This window comes from Xyrauchen texanus, chromosome 30, assembly GCF_025860055.1.
Source record: "Xyrauchen texanus isolate HMW12.3.18 chromosome 30, RBS_HiC_50CHRs, whole genome shotgun sequence".
In the NCBI taxonomy this organism is placed as follows: Eukaryota; Metazoa; Chordata; class Actinopteri; order Cypriniformes; family Catostomidae; genus Xyrauchen; species Xyrauchen texanus.
Window position 1 is genome coordinate 13,432,100 of NC_068305.1, and position 19,156 is coordinate 13,451,255.

General features: G+C 43.2%; 1 protein-coding gene across 1 annotated transcript in view; it reads left to right on the top strand.

Moving 5' to 3' along the window:
- The first annotated feature begins 3,022 nt into the window (after positions 1 to 3,022).
- LOC127623733 (leucine-rich repeat-containing protein 52-like) overlaps positions 3,023 to 19,156 on the top strand; it is a 47,365-nt gene continuing 31,231 nt past the window's right edge. The window contains exon 1 of the mRNA XM_052098212.1: positions 3,023 to 3,705. Coding sequence (XP_051954172.1) covers positions 3,057 to 3,705 — 649 coding nt within the window. The 5' untranslated portion in view covers positions 3,023 to 3,056. The remainder of the gene's footprint in view (positions 3,706 to 19,156) is intronic.

Consider the following 19,156-nt stretch of genomic DNA (forward strand, 5'->3'; position numbering starts at 1 on the left):
CCGTGGGGAACGCGAGCCTGACCGTGCTCATCAAAGCACGCCAACCGGGAGCGCAGCACTCTCATGGGTAGTGCTTCACAACTTTCACAGGCAGATCCCTCGAGAGCTGCCTGTGCGTGCTAGCGCTCCCAAACAGTTCACACATAAAGCGTGCGTGTCCCTACCCGTAATGAAACGAGGGCAGGGGTGCACACACTTCTTGAACTGTTCGGTGGCCATAATATTTTTAAATCAGACAAACAACACCAAATAAGACAAACAATTTCAACATAGAGCGCTTGCTGAAGAGCGAAAGCTAATGTGTGTGTGTACCGGCGTCACTTTTATGCATCCGGTTATGCCGTCACATGTTACGTCATGACGCAACACCAATCAAGATTGGAATAGTTTCATTCATAATTCAGAGGCGCACGCTAAGGAGCGTTCCCCAAAGAGTCGTTTTCAACGACGCAGTGCGAGTTCCCTCGGAAGGGAACATTTTTGCTATATCTAAGGAAGGGAATTAGTTACAACTTTTGTTTTAACGGCACAAACAAAGCACAAACTATCAGGTTTGGATCGATTTGAGCAAAATGGGGTGGAGAGTGATGTCACAAAGCCCAAAAAAGAATGCTTAATATCTCAAACACCAAACCAACACACAGGGGCGTAGCACCAAATTTTGGGCCCTGGGTACAAAACATCTTGCTGGGCCCCCGTACCAAATATGTATGTATAGAAAACTGACTTCTAAGGGGCCCCCCCTGCCTCGGGCCCTGGGTACTAGGTACCCTTTACCCCCCCAGTCCGACGCCCCTGCCAACACAAACGTTAATTTTTGCGGCACAAATCAGCACAATCACAGCACAAACGAATGAAATAGTTTTGGAGATTATTTCATTATATGGGGTGCCAACTTAACGGAGGTTCAAAACTATAAGAAATATTACATATGCTTTGAAGGAAAGACATGTAGAGGTAAGTACTGGAATTTGACCGTCCTTATCCTATGAACTATTGTGGTGACAACTAACAGTTGATTAGTAGTGTGGACATTTGTGGTTCAATTCTGACTTTTGCCAATTTCACTATTCTCCCCTTATCTATCCATGTAAGCAGAGACAGACAGTGGCTATAGGCCATCAGAAAGTAATTTATTTTAAATAAATAAATATAACCAATGGGGTTACCCATTCTCTGGACCCGAAGAGACCACTGTCTCTAAATGTTTGTGTTTATTTGCATGATTTTAAGCTTGCCAACTAAGTTAATAATGTGTTGTGTGTTTGGATAGATGTACTTGTAGGTAGGGGCCCCATTTTGAAAATCTACTTTGGGCCCCAAAATGGTAGTGCTGGCCCTGCTCTATAGCTACTACACTACACTATGCCTAATATGTGTATTAGATACTATAGACTTCTACAGTGTACATCTTTAGGGTTCCTGCAGCTCAAGTATGCTGCTAGCAACACAAAGGTCATAGGTTCAATACCCATAACTTTATAAAATGCAGCTTGAATGCACTGTTGCTTTGGATGAAAGTGTCTGCTAAGTGCAAAAATATATAGCGTACTCCTATATACAAATTATAGCCTACTAAATACACAGAAACATGCAGTATATGCTACTACATTACACATAAATAATGGACTTTATTTTTACTTCCGTCTATCATGCATACTACATTTACATTTATGCATTTGGTAGCCGCTTTTATCCAAAGTGACTTACAGTGCATTTATTACAGGGACAATCCCCCCGGAGCAACCTGGAGTTAAGTGCCTTGCTCAAGGACACAATGTTGGTAGCTGTGGGGATTAAACCAGTGACCTTCTGATTAACAGTTATGTGCTTTAGCCCACTATGGCACCACCACTCCATACTAAATTCAAAACACTATACATGCATACTGTATAGGGCTTTACTATGAATATACACTATATACAGAAGCTTACCATACTATACTATAGCATATTATACACTGTGTTCAATTCTAGAGACTACAACAGCATAACTCTACAGGTGGACACCAGTTGAGCTGTACCAGCAACACCAGGGTCATGGGTTTAATTCCCATGGAACACAAAACGAAGTAAAAATGTATACCTTAAATAGACTATTGCTTTGGATAAAAGTGTCTGCTAAGTGCATAGCCTACATGTATAGCCTACACACAGAACCAACGCTTACCCGGGACGTGACATTTGAACGCTGCACGCTCCGGTTCGCGGAGATCCATGGAAGTGTATGGGACCGCCCTGCGCGTCGAAAAACGACGCCAAAGGTGTACCCGGCGCGTCAATATGTGACGAAACTGCCCGAAGCGTCCGTATGTGACGAGTCGGGTGAGAATGTGTTGACAGAACATACATTATATGGGCTACTATAAACTTCACACACGCTGTCATGTTACCATAGCTACTATTAACTAAACATGCTGTATAAAGTAAAGTATGTAACCAATACGCACTATGTAGGTTACACTACTAGTATACTATAATTTGAAGTAATTTTCACATTTTCTGAAGTCAGCTCCTTAGAGCGCGTGGACTCAGTGTTCTCTCTCTCTCTCTCTCTCTCTCTCTCTCTCTCTCTCTCTCTCTCTCTCGCTCTCTCTCTCTCTCTCTTTCTCAAACAAACACTCTCACCCACAGCTGCAGAGAGAAGCTGCGCAAGCCACAAGAACATCACGATGGTGCGCCTCAGGACTGAGTCTCGTAAATTACGTGCGTTTATGGACGTGAGAGACTATTAATATAATTTAACTACGCAAACGGAAAAACAAACTATTTTCTGGACCCCTAAAATAACACTGCAAAGAAGATGGACACGGATCGAGCTGATGGGGATCTTCACAGAAAGTGATTTACGCAAAGGTCTCAAAGCAAGATTAAGACGCAGATCACCTTTGCTGTTCAGGAGACTTGTGCGCGCGCTCGTGGGAGAGGCTCCTAATAACAGCATCGACTAGGTAACATTTCAACGGTCCTGACCGGCAATAACGACCGAACCGGATCAAACAGGTCAATGAAGAATGCGCGAGTGCACACACAGTTGATGAAGCCGGCGGCGGTATCATGCGTGTTTTGCCCGAGCCGAGCGCGCAATCATTGCGGCTGGTGTTCCTATTCATCTTCGTCATGGATGTAGCACCGTCCCCGGCTCTCACCGCCGGCTGCCCGGACCGCTGCGTGTGCGACGACCAATTGGTGGTCCAGTGCGCAGGGCAAGAGTTGACCATCTTCCCCGTGGACCTCCCGCTGGCCACCCGGCAGCTTATCATCTCCAACAACCGGATCGGTGACCTGCCAGCGCTCCAGCTCAACTACCTGTCGGATCTGGTGTACCTGGACTGCAGCAACAACACGTTGAAGGAGATCTCCGAGTCCACCTTTGGCAACCTACGAAAGCTCGCTTACCTGGATCTGTCTTTTAACAACCTGATGCAGATCGAGGACCGGACGTTTGGGCCGCTGGCCAGTCTGGTCATGCTTAGGATGACGGATAACCCGGGGCTGTCGGAGATCCACCCGGAGGCGTTCGCGGAGAACGCGGCGCTGCAGGTGCTGGACGTGAGCCGCAACAACCTGACGGCGCTGAACATCAGCTCGCTGATCACCCTGCCAGCGCTGCGCTCTCTGGGACTCAGCGGAAACCCCTGGGGATGCGACTGCGACATCGAGGACCTCTGTCTGTGGATCCAGATAGAAGGGTTCAAGTTCCAAGGTGAGGTGCGCTTTGGGATTCTTGCTTTCCCTTTGTCTATTTTTAATTAGCCAGTTAATTCGTTTATATTTATTTATATTTTAATCAAACCGCACAATGGTGACAGCTTCATTTTCTGTTACAAGGGAATTTTCATTAACACCTGTTTGACACTGTCACTGCACACTTCACTATAGAAAATATCCATGATCCATGAGGTCATGGCGTGCAGTGTCTAAAGTTCCTTCTAACGAAATTAATTGTAATTTAGTAGCATGTATAAAATCATGACACTCTCATGAGATGAGGACTTTAGTCATATCAGTAACCTTATAAAAGCTGTTATTCTACATGGGGCAGGGGCGTCCTCATGGAGGCTGACATTTTTTAATCACATGTCCATCTGAATACTAGAGGCTTAATCTCAGTAACCGTCTTGTTAATGAACACTTTCACTCTTGGATTAAATTAATCATGGCTGATTGTAAATAGTGAATTTCTACAATGGCATCTGTAACTGAAACCTCTTGATTTTGAATAATGCTGCATCCACACCACTAGGTGTCACTGTAAGTCCAAGATGATATGAACAAAAATTTACTGAGTGCACCTTTAATATTTTTTACATTTTGCAAATTTATTATGAAAATCCCTGAAATAATTACATTGTTATTTTCAGTTATGTTCAAGGTGATTAAATCATTTGAATGTTTTTTAATAACTGTCTAATAAGTGAAAAGATGGTACTTGGGGTAAAAATTCCCCCTGTTGCAGGGGCTAAAGCCCCCCATTAAACATATTGTTTAATATGTTTTCATAATTTATTCAATAATACATTCCGAAAACATAAGAAAACTTTCAATGGAGATTAATTTAGTTAATAGAATGCTTGAGATGTTTTATATGCCAAATGTGACTGATATTTAGAGGAAATGGTGCACCCTTTTCTGAAGTAGTTATTTAAATTAGCATTATCTTTATGTGTTATTTTAAAAAAGCATCTTGCCGTCACAAAAGTATTAGCATTAGTTGACACATTTTGCACTATAACTATTGCCCCTCTATTGCCTTTTACCCCAAATGTGTGAGCCTTTTACCTCTCCACCGTTTTTTTAAACAGACTTTTAATCAAAACAACCTTTTGTTATTATTTATTTTTAATCAAATTATGCTGCTCCATCAATATACACCCCCCCACCCCTCCGACCTTAATACACTGTGTGTCCAGAAAAAAAGCACATTTTCCTAAAGGTGTGCCTTTAGCCCCGTAATACCCTACACTTCACTGGTCTACTGAGTGTTTTCGCTTTCCTTCAGGCATCATACCTGATTATAATGGAACTGCTATTTATTAATCATTTAGCTGATGCTTTTATTCAAAGTGTATTACTAATAACACAGTACCCCTGGAGCAATGCATTGAGTGTTTTGATCAAGGACACAATAGTGATAGTTCAAGAATGTTTCAACATATTCAGGACTGTGGAAATAAATCATTTATGAATCAACCATTGGAAATGCTTATCAGTTATCAGCACTTACTTTAATATTGGGGGGCATGTCCCCATCAATGTGTTAGGTGGTGGTTACAGCCTATAGTACAGCTATGAGCCTAAAGTCTTTATTCATTACATTACCAAGGCTTCTTCTTTTTCCTTCAGGCTACACTCAGTGTACAAGCTCAATGTTAAATAGTGAAATTGTCATTGAAATGTCACCTGAAAATCACATGAATTTGAAATGCAATTCAGGTTATTTTATTGATGTACTTTGAGGTGATTTGAGGATTTTATTCCAGTGTGTCTGGCCCAACAAATGACCTTAGTGTGAAGGAGAGAGAGGAAGAGAATGAAAGGCCAGCCAATTACCTCCATTATTAGGCCTGCAGAGTGAGGAGGTCTTTATCGGGCTTATCACCCCAGTTTGCTTTATTGAGTCATTCAGGCTGTTAATTTGATCTGAAGACTGTGTCTCAGTGGAACAGAAAGAATGCTGGGACAGGACACGCAGGCAGCCCCTTCTCACCTTACTTGAATGCAGACACCTGTGAAAACACCACGAAAAATGATGGGAAAAATGTAGACTAGAAGAATGTGTTTGTTGGTTAGAAAAACAGTCTGTGCTATTTGAATGGTTATTTTTTTCTATTTTTTTTTTCTTTTGTATTTTTGCAGGGCACTTTCCATGAGATAAATACTTTTTTTTTTTAACAATTAAGTACTTTTTATTTTTCAGCAAATATTCAGTGAAAGGAGGTGCATAAGAACATGTTGATCATAAACCTGAGATGATTCAACTGAATATTATGTGAGCCGTTTAATAGTAAACTTTGGAAACCCTGATTTATGTAATTTTGTCATGTTTTAGCAACAAAAACAAATAAATGAAAAAATAAATAAATATGCCAATTAAATAAGCATTTATGAAGCTAAAAAAAAGATAACATTTTAAAAACGGCTGTAGAATGTGTTACAGGACTGCAAATTTAACCTATATTAAGCTCAGTAGAGGCCAACTCGTTTCTGACTAAATGTTGGTTTATACTTGTTGATAAACTTATATTTCCCATAAAGTAAAATATATATATACATTGGTGGCCAATAGTTTGGAATAATGTACAGATTTTTCTGTTTCGGAAGGAAATTAATACTTTAATTCACCAAAGTGGCATTCATCTGATCACAAAGAAGTCAAAAACAGCACCATCACTATTTAAAAAAAGTAATTTTTTATCATATCTAGACAGGCCCCATTTTCAGCAGCCATCACTCCAACAAATTATCCTTGAGTAATCATGATAAATTGCTAGTGTGATACTCGAAAATCACTTGCCATTATATCAAACACAGTTGAAAGCTATTTGGTTCATTTAATGAAGTTTAACATTGTCTTTGTGTTTGTTTTTGAGTAGCCACAGTATGCAATAAACCGGCATGTCTTAGGGTCAGTATCAGGTATAAAAATGGCACAAAAGAAACAACTTTCTCTAGAAACTCGTCAGTCAATTATTGTTTTGAGGAATGAAGGCTGTACAGTGCTGAAGATTTCATACAAAGGTGTACACTACAGTCTTCAAAGACAAAGGACAAATGACTCTAACAAGGACAGAAAGAGATGTGGAAAGCCAGATGTACAAACTAAACAAGAGGATAAGTACATCATAGTCTCTAGTTTGAGAAATAGACGCCTCACATGTCCTCAGCTGACAGCTTCATTGAATTCTACCCGCTCAACACCAGTTTCATGTACAACAGTAAAGAGAAGACTCAGGGGTTCAGGCCTTATGGGAAGAATTGCAAAGAAAAAGACACTTTTGAAACAGAAAAATAAAAATAAATGTTTAGAGTGGGGAAGAAACCCAGACATTGGACAACAGATATTTGGAAAAGAGTGTTATGGATCTTAACCCCATTGAGCTTTTGTGGGATCAGATGTAAGGTGCGTAAGAAGTGCCCGACAAGACAGACACATCTATGACAAGTGCAACAGGAAGTGTGGGGTGAAATGTCACCGGAGTATCTGCACAAGCTGACCGCTGGAATGCCAAGAATCTGCAAAGCTGTCATTGCTGCATGTGGAGGATTTTTTGATGAGAACTCTTTGAAATAGTTTAAGAAGTCCTGAAATGTTTTTCAAATTGTAATATTAATTTTTATGTTATTAAGGTCCTGATTGATACATTGTGGTCAGTTGAATGCCACTTTGGTGAATAAAAGTACCAATTTCTTTCCATAAGAGCAAAATCTGTACATTATTCCAAACTTTTGGCCACCAGTGTATTTTTTCAAATATTTTTCAATTAATAACTTGGGTAATCCGGTTGAATGGTTAAGATTGACTAATTTTGTAAAAACTAACCATGTCGGTAATAATTTAAGGAATGTTACATTTTTGTAATCATTGGGGAATTATTTAGTGTTTGGGTTTACAAGCAAAATGTGGGATACAGCTAAATATTATGTTATTGTTTTTACTTGTGGTAAAAACAAACATCAGTTATCAGTTTGGTTATCAGCTATGGGATCATGAATATTTATTTTAATATATATTCAACAAATTATGTCAGAGTTATGACATTGTGGTTTGTCTTAAATTTATTGAGAAGGTCAAGTCCTCTGAAGTGGAGCAGGCCAAAATCAAAATTTTAATGAGGGGATACGATACAGATATTGATGTGTTTAACTAACTACATTAATGCTAGGATAATGTATTGTTATATGATAGATAATACATTTTTTATAGACATCTAATAGATCTTTAATACATGAGAACAAATTTGGAATATGTGCCCCAAAATATGCTTCCAAAACAGACATGGTCCTCCAGAGTGTACCCTATCCATTGAAAATGCCACAGAGCAATTTGGTTCTTGGTGCTTTATCAGTTGTTATAAGTTAATTAAGTTTTTATAGATAGAAAGTATAGAAAGAATAACGACGTACACAAGCTGCCTAATCTATCTTGCCAGAAATAAGTCACTGTAGACTTGGAACTTAATTGCGAAAATAGAGCTTTTGTAGATGTTTTGATTGAACCCTGGCATCTGCTGTTATCGGGGAGCAAAACCCCAAGCATGCAAAATCTCATTTCTCTCAGTCTACTCAAAGACACACTGTTTGCCTCCTCATTGTCTCTTCCCTGATTGGATTCTCGGATGTTTTGGTGGTGCTGCGTCCACAGAGAGCAGGTGGCTAATTATGTCTTTTATTTAAAGTAGCTATGAGAATTTTTGTCCCATTATATAATCCTGTCAGAGCACTTTGGCTGCACCAGCTTACAAGAGCACTGATGCTGTTTGCTCTCGATCTCGAAATATCACCTGCTTCTACCTAGAACGTTTGTGTGTGTGAGTGGGTAAATGCACTCTATGTCTTTTAGTGACTAAAAATGGAGAAACGAATGCACTAAGTATGTAATATGTAACAATACTTGTGTGTGTTGGTGTGATATACAGGCTATTAAATATGTTTGGTGGACTCGGACAGTAGATGGAGTGATCACTGTGTGTGATTCACACCACTTTAGCATCTGTGAGTCATAACATGTTCTCTGCCTCTCTCTCGTATCCTGAAAAATACTCTCAAAAGAGATCTACTAAATGCTTCTATTTACATCAGCCTCAGTCACTATTCACTTTCAGTTCATCTTCTTTTCCCAGATTGATCACTCAATGAATTCCGCAAATGTACATGTTGGTAGAAATTTCTGCTGCTGAAATCAATCTGTAGCCTACTTACCAAAATTAGAGCCACTGCTTCCAGTCCCCAAAGCAGGAAGCGTTCACATGGCGGAGAATTGTATTTTAGTTGTTAATAAAGTAATACAGTCAGCAGGAATGCACATTTTATTAATCATACACCTTTACCCAAACCCAAACCCCAACCCTAAACCTAACCATCAGTGGAGTAAACCTGTAATTTCAGAGCGAAAATGCAACCTCTTTATGCTCACTGTTGAACACGGTATTTCCTGGTTTCCGTAGGTTCAGAAGTGAGTTCTTCATCAAAAACCGTACATACTGTAACAGTGTGTGATTTCTTTTGCAGAGCATGTGTCTTGGAGATTCATTGCAGAATGCAGCATTACCAACTTACCATTTGAATTGATACAAAGATGTCAGATGGGGATGCCACTTGCCAATTATTCTGCAGAATGTGATTTCAGGGTACAGGAACATTCGGAAGCAGCATGTTGACTTCCTGTGTTGCGTTTCATTTATAAATGGGAGCTTATGAAAAACTCAGCCCCTTTCTGACTTCATCAAATACACACAGGAACTCAAAGGTCCTACTTTGGTGGAATGGTTTTTGTCTACGTGGTGACTCACGATTGTCAATTTGTCAACACTATGGTAACTCAATTGTTTCGAGGTAGCAGGCCATGTTCGCTAATATTTGGGTGAAGATAATCAAAGTAAATAAAAATGACTGTATGTTTAGTGTATCTTCATGTTTTTAGAATGATGGTTTAACAAGTAGTACATTATTTTTCTACACCCTTTTTTCATTAGGACCTACTAGGCTCTCAGGGCCTTTCAGCCTTCTCCTTGTGTGTTCTACAGAAGAAAGAAACTCAAACACGTTTAGAACAACTTTGAGTAAATTATGGCAGAATTTTCATTTTTGTGTGAACTATTCTTTTAAGAAGAGAAACTGTCAAAACTAATGATAAAGAACTAAGGTCAGCATGAGCTATGAATGCAGAATGAAAGTCTGACCTATCACCATCCTCCTTCAGCTTTGGATATTATTGATTGGCAAGAAAATTATTTTTCTGCAGAGATCTCCTCTGCAGTTCCCATCTCAGATAGACACATGTTTTTTCAGGCTACAATCTGGAAGACATTTATCTGAAGATAGACAAAGCTGTCTCTTCACACCTGCTTCATCTCGCTCACACACACACACACACACACACACACACACACACACACACACACACACACACTCACACACACATGTTTGGTTTCCATGTTTTATGGGGACTTTCCATAGACATAATGGTTTTTATACTGTACAAACTTTATATTCTATCCCTAACCCTAAACCTAAACCTAACCCTCACAGAAAACTTTCATCATTTTTACATTTTCAAAAAACATAATTTAGTATGATTTATAAGCTGTTTTCCTCATGGGGACCGACAAAATGTCCCCACAAGGTCAAAAATTTCGGGTTTTACTATCCTTATGGGGACATTTGGTCCCCACAAAGTGATAAATACATGCTCACACACACACACACACACACACACACACACACACACACACACACACACACACACACACACACACACACACACACACACACACACACACACGTGCCTCTATCCTTATGAGGAATCTCCATAGACATAATGATTTTTATTCTGTACGAACTATAGATTCTATCCCCTACCCCTAAATCTAACCCTCACAAAAAACTTTCTGCATTTTTACATTTTCAAAAAAACATAATTTAGTATGTTTTTTAAGCGATTTGAATTATGGGGACACTAGAAATGTCCTCATAAACCACAATTATAGCATAATACCTTTGTAATTACCAGTTTGTAACCTAAAAAATATCCTCGTAAATCACAAAAACACGCACACACACACACACACACACACACACACACACACACATACACACACACTTGCTCATAGCTTGAACACACCATAAAGTGGTGTGACAAACAAAATTTTGGCTTATTGCTCTAGAAACAGAGGCGGGACATTTCAAATTGCTTCTCCTCTACAAAAAGAAAAAAAGAAAAACATTTGTTTTAAATGTGTGTTAGTGTGAATTCATCAGTGTCGATGAGGTGTGTTTTGCTGAGAAAATCAGTTTTCACACCCACTTTATCTCTGGCCATATAATTAAAAACCCCTACTGACTTTTACCAAGTTTTACTTCAAATGAACAGAAATGGTCAAAAATCTTGGAGGCTTCATTGCAAAGGCAAATGATCAATTTTGAATCCATCTCTTTCTAAAAATGTGACATCCTGCTCTGTTTTTCTTCTGTTGAGTGTTGAAGTGTAGTAACATAGATGTGTGTGTCTGGATGATCAGATGTGAGAGGTAATTGTGAGTCCTCTGGCACAGTAAATGCAGCGTATGGGAGTTTTTGTGTTGCATACTGAGTGGATGCAGAGGCATGTGGCGACACCAGATGCTTGTGCTAATAGGGTCTGATTTAAAGGAGAGCCTGGGTCTCACAGTAAGTTGATAAGTGTGTGCACAAACTGAATTAAAACTAAATGTGGCAATCTAACATAGTACATTTATAGACATTATTTAAGCTGCAGTGTACTGTATGTAGACCCCAAAATGTGTTGGAGCTGTGGCCTAGTGGTTAGTGCACATGCCCCAGACATGCTCTGTGCCATGGGACCCAGTAGAAGATCAGGTTTGATTCTGGCCAATGTTGTGTCATGGTAACCAATAAAAGGGATAGTTCACCCAAAGATGAAAATTCTCCCATTATTTACTCACCATCATGCCATCCCAAATGTGTACGCCTTGACACATGTCAATCAAAATACAAGTCCTTTTTTTTCCACTCCAAATATCCACTTTCATTTTTACATCTGAAAGTCACATGTGGTGCCTGTTTAATTGCACATTCACATCTGAAAGTGAAAGTGGAGATTTAGAGTAAAAAAAATAGAATTTTATGGATTACTTTTTTGTTTGATTTATGTGATTTCTGGAGCTACAGAGGTCTGATCACATTCACTTGCAGAGATACTCCCTGAGATATTCTTTCTAAAAATCATAATTTGTGTTTTGCAGAAGAAAGAAAGTCATACCCATCTGGGATTGCATGAGGGTAAGTAAATGAAGAGAGAATTTAAATTTTTGGGTGAACTGTGTTGTATAAGTATTGTGACGGAACTTAAATACATCGCTGGCAGTGGGACAGAACGCAACTGAATTGTCACGTAATTCTGTCCCGTCACTTCTGTCTTTAAATGCTGACCATGGCTCTAGAGAGATCGTTCTCCTCCCTGTGCCCATATCATGACCCTCACTCTCTGCCAGCCAATGTGATGCTGAGCCGCTGAAGAAAGCCGCCACCCACGTGCATTCGTCCATCAACCCCTCTTCCTACCTTCACCAAACCCTTCTCTGGCTACCATAAGCATTTCACTATAGACACTCATTTTAGTCGAGCATAAGAAAATCCTCAGAAAGATAGATGGCATATATTTACGTATGCGCTAGACTACACTAATGGTTATTACCCATGAAAGTACAACAACAATACGACTGGTCACTTTACATGTCAGTCAGATGCTTTCTTCCTGTCAAAGTGGGTGGTTCTTGGACAGAATAAGCTGAAGTGTATACTAGACATTATGCTGATTGTCAAAAGTCCTCTGGATGCTCATGGATGTTTTAGTTATCTCTAGCTATGTTTCTAGTGCCTATTATGGAGTTTGGTGCATTCACATTCTGAGTACATATTATTATATTGTACTGTGGATTCACTTTTTTTCCTCATTTTCTGACTGCAGATTGGGTTGTGGCAGCTCATTGTATATCTCTCTCTGCCTCAGTCTTCTATATGAGCAGAAATTATAACCAAGGGTGTCATCAAGATAAGGGAGATTGCTTCTTGCTCAGCATCCATTGTATCTCATAATAAACCATTGTCTAGGGCAATTTGATTCCTTATAATTGTGATGTAGTTTGTCAGAATGTGCCTCTATTGTTCAAGGATCAGCTGCTGGAGAGATGACGGTTCTCCTCACTGTCAGCACTTTCACAGTGATGACTAGCAAAAAGAGAGGGAAAGAACCAGTATGGGAGAGAGAAAGGACCATTTGACAGTTCAGAATTCAGCCTGCTTGACTAACACCTGGAGAACTTTCTTTAGTTTGACACTTTGTACAGATGTTTGCTCTGATGTCATCCAGAAGTCATAATCTACTCACCCTCATGATATTCCAGACTTACTTTCTTTCTGTGGAACTCAAAAGGTGTATTTTTTTAATGAAGTTCCAAACATAAGTTGGCCTGCCAATGATATCCCAAGGTCAAATAAGTAGCTGCTTCCCCTTGCACCGGTGATGATTTTCCAGCATCCTTATCCCTCCTCATCTCCACCTTTACATTTTATAATGCCTGTATCAGTTACTATTTCAAAATTGTCTTTATATTTCTTGCTTTAGGCACATAGTCTAGGGGGGATTTCAGAGCTCAAGCCCAGTGCTGTGCTTGAGCCCCTCCGTTTTGGACATCACGTCAAATCTGGTTACCCAGGACTGTATGAACCTGTGAACTCATGAAACAAAATAGTATCCTAATGAAAGTGAATGAGGACAGCAGCTGTCAAACTCCAAAATTACACAAAATCACTATAAATATACACTCACCTAAAGGATTATTAGGAACACCTGTTCAATTTCTCAATGCAATTATCTAATCATCCAATCACATGGCAGTTGCTTCAATGCATTTAGGGGTGTGGTCCTGGTCAAGACAATCTCCTGAACTCCAAACTGAATGTCAGAATGGGAAAGAAAGGTGATTTAAGCAATTTTGAGGCTGGCATGGTTGTTGATGCCAGACGGGCCGGTCTGAGTATTTCACAATCTGCTCAGTTACTGGGATTTTCATGCACAACCATTTCTAGGGTTTACAAAGAATGGTGTGAAAAGGGAAAAACATCCAGTATGCAGCAGTCCTGTGGGCGAAAATGCCTTGTTGATGCTAGAGGTCAGAGGAGAATGGGCCGACTGATTCAAGCTGATAGAAGAGCAACTTTGCCTGAGTAACCACTCGTTACAACCGAGGTATGCAGCAAAGCATTTGTGAAGCCACAACACGCACAACCTTGAGGCGGATGGGCTACAACAGCAGAAGACCCCACCGGGTACCACTCATCTCCACTACAAATAGGAAAAAGAGGCTACAATTTGCAAGAGCTCACCAAAATTGGATAGTTGAAGACTGGAAAAATGTTGCCTGGTCTGATGAGTCTCGATTTCTGTTGAGACATTCAGATGGTAGAGTCAGAATTTGGCATAAACAGAATGAGAACATGGATCCATCATGCCTTGTTACCACTGTGCAGGCTGGTGGTGGTGGTGTAATGGTGTAGGGGATGTTTTCTTGGCACACTTTAGGCCCCTTAGTGCCAATTGGGCATCGTTTAAATGCCACGGCCTACCTGAGCATTGTTTCTGACCATGTCCATCCCTTTATGGCCACCATGTACCCATCCTCTGATGGCTACTTCCAGCAGGATAATGCACCATGTCACAAAGCTCGAATCATTTCAAATTGGTTTCTTGAACATGACAATGAGTTCACTGTACTAAAATGGCCCCCACAGTCACCAGATCTCAACCCAATAGAGCATCTTTGGGATGTGGTGGAACGGGAGCTTCGTGCCCTGGATGTGCATCCCACAAATCTCCATCAACTGCAAGATGCTATCCTATCAATATGGGCCAACATTTCTAAAGAATGCTTTCAGCACCTTGTTGAATCAATGCCACGTAGAATTAAGGCAGTTCTGAAGGCGAAAGGGGGTCAAACACAGTATTAGTATGGTGTTCCTAATAATCCTTTAGGTGAGTGTATGATGAAAGTGGTCCATGTGGCTTATGCATTATACCCCAAGTCTGCTAAACCTATACAATAGATTTATTTTAGGAACAGACCAAAGTCATTATGGAACGACATGAGGGTGATTGAATGATAACAGACTTTTTATTTTGGGGAAAACACCATGAGGGTGGGTAAATTAAACAGACTTTTCATTTTTGGGTGAAATGACCAAAGTTCAGCCATGAAATACTATGTGGCGCAAACTGATATGTTCTTTGAACGTGTTATCTATTAGCCAATTGGCTCGCACACATGTGACATGTTAAGCCAATCAGCTTGAATGGTGTAAGACGATTTGTCCTTTGACATGTAATTGGGTTGCCAATTAACTTTAGTGTCTCTCTCTCTTTGTCTCATTTATATTAACAGAGGTTTTCTCTGAATACCACCTCCACCCCAGCTGCACTTGTCTAGATCTGCTACATGGGGATTGTTTGTAATGTCTATTTCTGCAGCAGTATGTCATACATGCTCAATGCAGAATGTCTTGCATTTTGTTTAATTTTGCAGTAGTAGCAGCATGTCCACATGCTTAGCTTAGTATGTCTGTGTATTTCCAAGCAGTGGCAAGTCTCCTTACTTGTTCTGCAGCATAGCAGATCTAGTCCACCAAGACCAATATCCTATCAATATGTCATACCCACATTGCAAGTCAAATCTTTCTGAGTGTTGTCATGTTTGAACAGATAACAAGTTAAAGGGTTTGCGTGGCTGAACTGTACATTAAATGTCAAAAATGTTTGCCACGCAATCTGCTTTTATGATCTCAGCATAAAAATACATGTACGTCAGCACTTAACCAATCCACACTAAATGCACTTACTATTTAACAATTTAAAATAAAAATAATCCTTGTCTGTCTCTTTATTCTATGCTGTTATCTTTACTAGACACTTTGAGAACTTGGTGGTGCAATACTGCAGATATTATTGCCTTTTTGTATGACATATTGCTTGTTATTGTGATGAGGACTCGGGCTGGTTGGGATCCATGTGTGGTCCCGGCAACTCGGGACGAGCAGACGGGGTCCGCAGGCACACACAGTGAGAGGAGGACGGGCAGGCTCGTAACTAGAACAGGCAGTGGGTCAGGGCAGGCAGCTGAACGATCGTGGGTAGGAGAACAGGCAGAGTAAACTAGGCAGGCGGCAAACTATCGAGGTCGGAAGAAACAGGCTAGACTGGTACACGAAATAAACAAGAAAACGGGTAGAACGCTCAGAAATGTGGCCGGGGCTAACAAGACTTCGCGAGGAGGGAATTCACAAGCACGGTTTAAATAGACAGGGGTAATGAGAGGCAGCTGGGAACAATCAGGGCAATTAATACTCGGGCGAGTGCGATCGCCACTGGGCAGGGAGAAAGACGCCCTCGTCGGTGTTTGTGACAGAGCCCCCCTGCAGCGGCTCCTGACGCGAAGACGAGACCTGCGCCGGGGTCTTCCCGAGGTCGAGGGCCGGTCTTTCGGGTTGGCTCGGTGGAACTTCGGTGATGAGGTTAGGATCGAGGATGTCGTCGGTGTCTACCCAGGATCTTTCCTCCACTCCGTACCCCTCCCAGTCTACCAGGTACTGGATCCGACCTCGGCGTCGCCTTGAGTCAAGTAGTTCTCGTACCTGGAACGCCTCCTGCCGTCTAGGAACAAGGAAGGGGGGCGTGGGTACCCTCTTACGTCTGCCCTCGGGGGTCGGCCGGTTTGAGTAGGGAAACATGGAAGGTAGGAGAAATCGCGGTAATCAGTGGGGAGTTGTAAGCGAACGGAGACAGGATTGATCTTTCTGAGGATCTTAAAGGGACCTACATACCTGGGGCTGAGTTTCCTGCTGGGCAGGCGGAGGCGGAGATCGCGGGTGGATAGCCAAACCCATTGGCCAGGAGTGTAGTTTGGACCGGTCGGCGGTGTCGGTCTGCCTGGGTCTTGGGCGGTTCATGGCTCGTTGTAGGTGCACGTGCGCCTGGTCCCATACTGTCTCACTGCGTTGGACCCAGTCGTTGACCGCAGGGACCTCCGACGGCTCGCCGGACCAGGGGAATAGTGGGGGCTGGTACCCCAGGACACACTGGAAGGGGGTCAGGTTGGTGGAAGGCTTGAGCAGGGAGTTCTGGGCGTACTCAGCCCATGGGAGGAACCGGCTCCAATCTGACTGGTTTTGATGGCAGTAGGTGCGTAGGAACCTGGTGATTTCCTGGTTGAGACGCTCTGCCTGGCCGTTGGACTGAGGGTGGTACCCGGACGAGAGGCTGAGGTTTACATTTAGAAGGCGGAAGAAGGCTTTCCAAACCCTAGAGGTGAACTGGGGCCCCCGGTCCGAGACGATGTCCTCCGGCAGGCCGTAGAGACGGAACACATACTGGAAGAGGTGTTGGCGGTTTCCAGGGCGGTGGGCAGTTTGGGAAGAGGGATGAGGCGACACGCCTTTGAGAAGCGATCCACGACGGTGAGTATGGCTGTGTGTCCTCGGGAGCGGGGCAAGTCGGTGACAAAGTCCACTGCTATGTGGGACCAGGGACGCCTGAGGTGTAGGCAGGGGCTGAAGAAGTCCGGCCGGCGACTGCTTGGGGACCTTTGCTAGGTTGCATGGTCGGCACCTCTGGACGAAGTCAGCGGTGTCCTCAGAGAGTGTTTCCCACCAAAAGCGGTTTCTCAAGAGGCGTGTGGTAGCAGTGATGCGGGGTGTCCGGAGTTTGGGGCGTCATGTACCCAGCGGAGTACTCTCTCCGGAGGCTGGGGGACACGAATGTCCGGTCCGGCGGGCACTCGGGAGGAGGCAGGGCAGTGGCACCGGCCGGCGATGTCGGCCATGATGTCCCACTGGGCCGGGGCCTAGGATGGCGCCGGGGGCGATGGGTTCGACCGTGGTTTTCTGGGGTTCGATTTAGTATTGCGGGAGAGCGAGTCGGCCTTGGTGTTCCTGGATCCAGGGAGGTAGGTGATGGTGAAATCTGGACAAGTCTGTCTGGGGTTGAGGCGCTTGGCTGGCGTAGGTATTCGAGGTTGCGGTGGTCGGTGAGTACTTGGAAAGGGTGCCTGGCCCCTCCAGCCAGTGTCGCCACTCCTCCAGGGCGGCTTTAATGGCCAGGAGCTCGCGGTTGCCGGCGTCATAATTTTGTTCGGGCAGTGAGTTCTACGGGAGTAGAAGGCACAGGGGAATAGTTTCGATTGGGTCAGCCCTGGGCTGGGAGAGCACGCGCCTGTGCCGGTGTTGGAGGCGTCCACTTCAACCACAAGCGGGAGGTCAGGGTCTGGGTGATGCAGGATGGGAGCGGTGGTGAATCGGCTCCTTGAGTTGGGCTAGGGCCAGGAGGGCTTCGGTGGACCAGTGGAGTCTAGTTAGTCCCCTTTTACCATGGCGGTGAGTGGAGGCAACGGTACTGAAGTTCTTGATGAACCTCGCGGTAGAAGTTGGCAAAGCCCAGGAAGCGTTGGAGCCCCTTCACCGTGGTGGGTTGTGGCCACTCCTGGACGGCCCATACTTTGTTGTCGATCCATGGCCACTCCCTCTGGGCTAATCACGTACCCCAAGAAGGCTACCGAGCCTCTGGTGAAACTTCGCACTTCTGGCTTTGGCGTAGAGTTGGTGTTGGATTAAGCGCTTGAGCACTGTTCTGACTTGACTCACGTGTTCCTCAAGCGAGTCGGAGTAGATCAGGATGTCGATCAATGTACACTATAAGGCATCGGTTGAGCATGTCCGGAAGATGTCGTTGACAAAGGACTGGAACACGGAGGGACTGTTGGATAATCTGAGCGGCATAACCAGGTATTACGTAGTGGCCGCTGGTGGTGGAAAAGGCGGTCTTCCACTCGTCTCCCTCCGGATCGCGGATCAGATTGTAGAAGCTCCTTAGGTCTAGCTTGGTATAGATTTTTGCGGTTCTTAGTTGTTCCAGGGCCGCGGGCACTAGGGGCAGGGGGTACGGAATTTGACAGTAACGTCGTTGAGGCCCGGTAATCTATACAAGGGCCGAAGGAGCCGTCATTCTTGCCCACGAAGAAGAATCCGGCTGCCGCCGGAAGTGGAAGGCGGATGAACCCCTTGGCCAGCTCATCCTCGATGTAGGACTTCATGGCCAGGGACTCAGGCTCGGACAGGGGAAGATTCGACCCGCGGGTGGCGAGGCTCTGGGTTTCAGTTCTATGGCGCAGTCACTTGGCGGTGGGGCGGAAGAAGGGATGCCTTGGCTTTGCTAAAGGCCTCACTCAGGTCGGTGTATTCATGGGGTATCAGTGAGGTCACGTCGGAGACCTTCTGAACCTTGGTGCCCCCCAAGGTGGGAGGAATCACGGTCCTCAGGCATCTAGTCGAGCAGTGAGTCCCCCACTGAGCGATCTGGTTGGTCTGCCAGGAGATTAGGTGGGTCAGTGGAG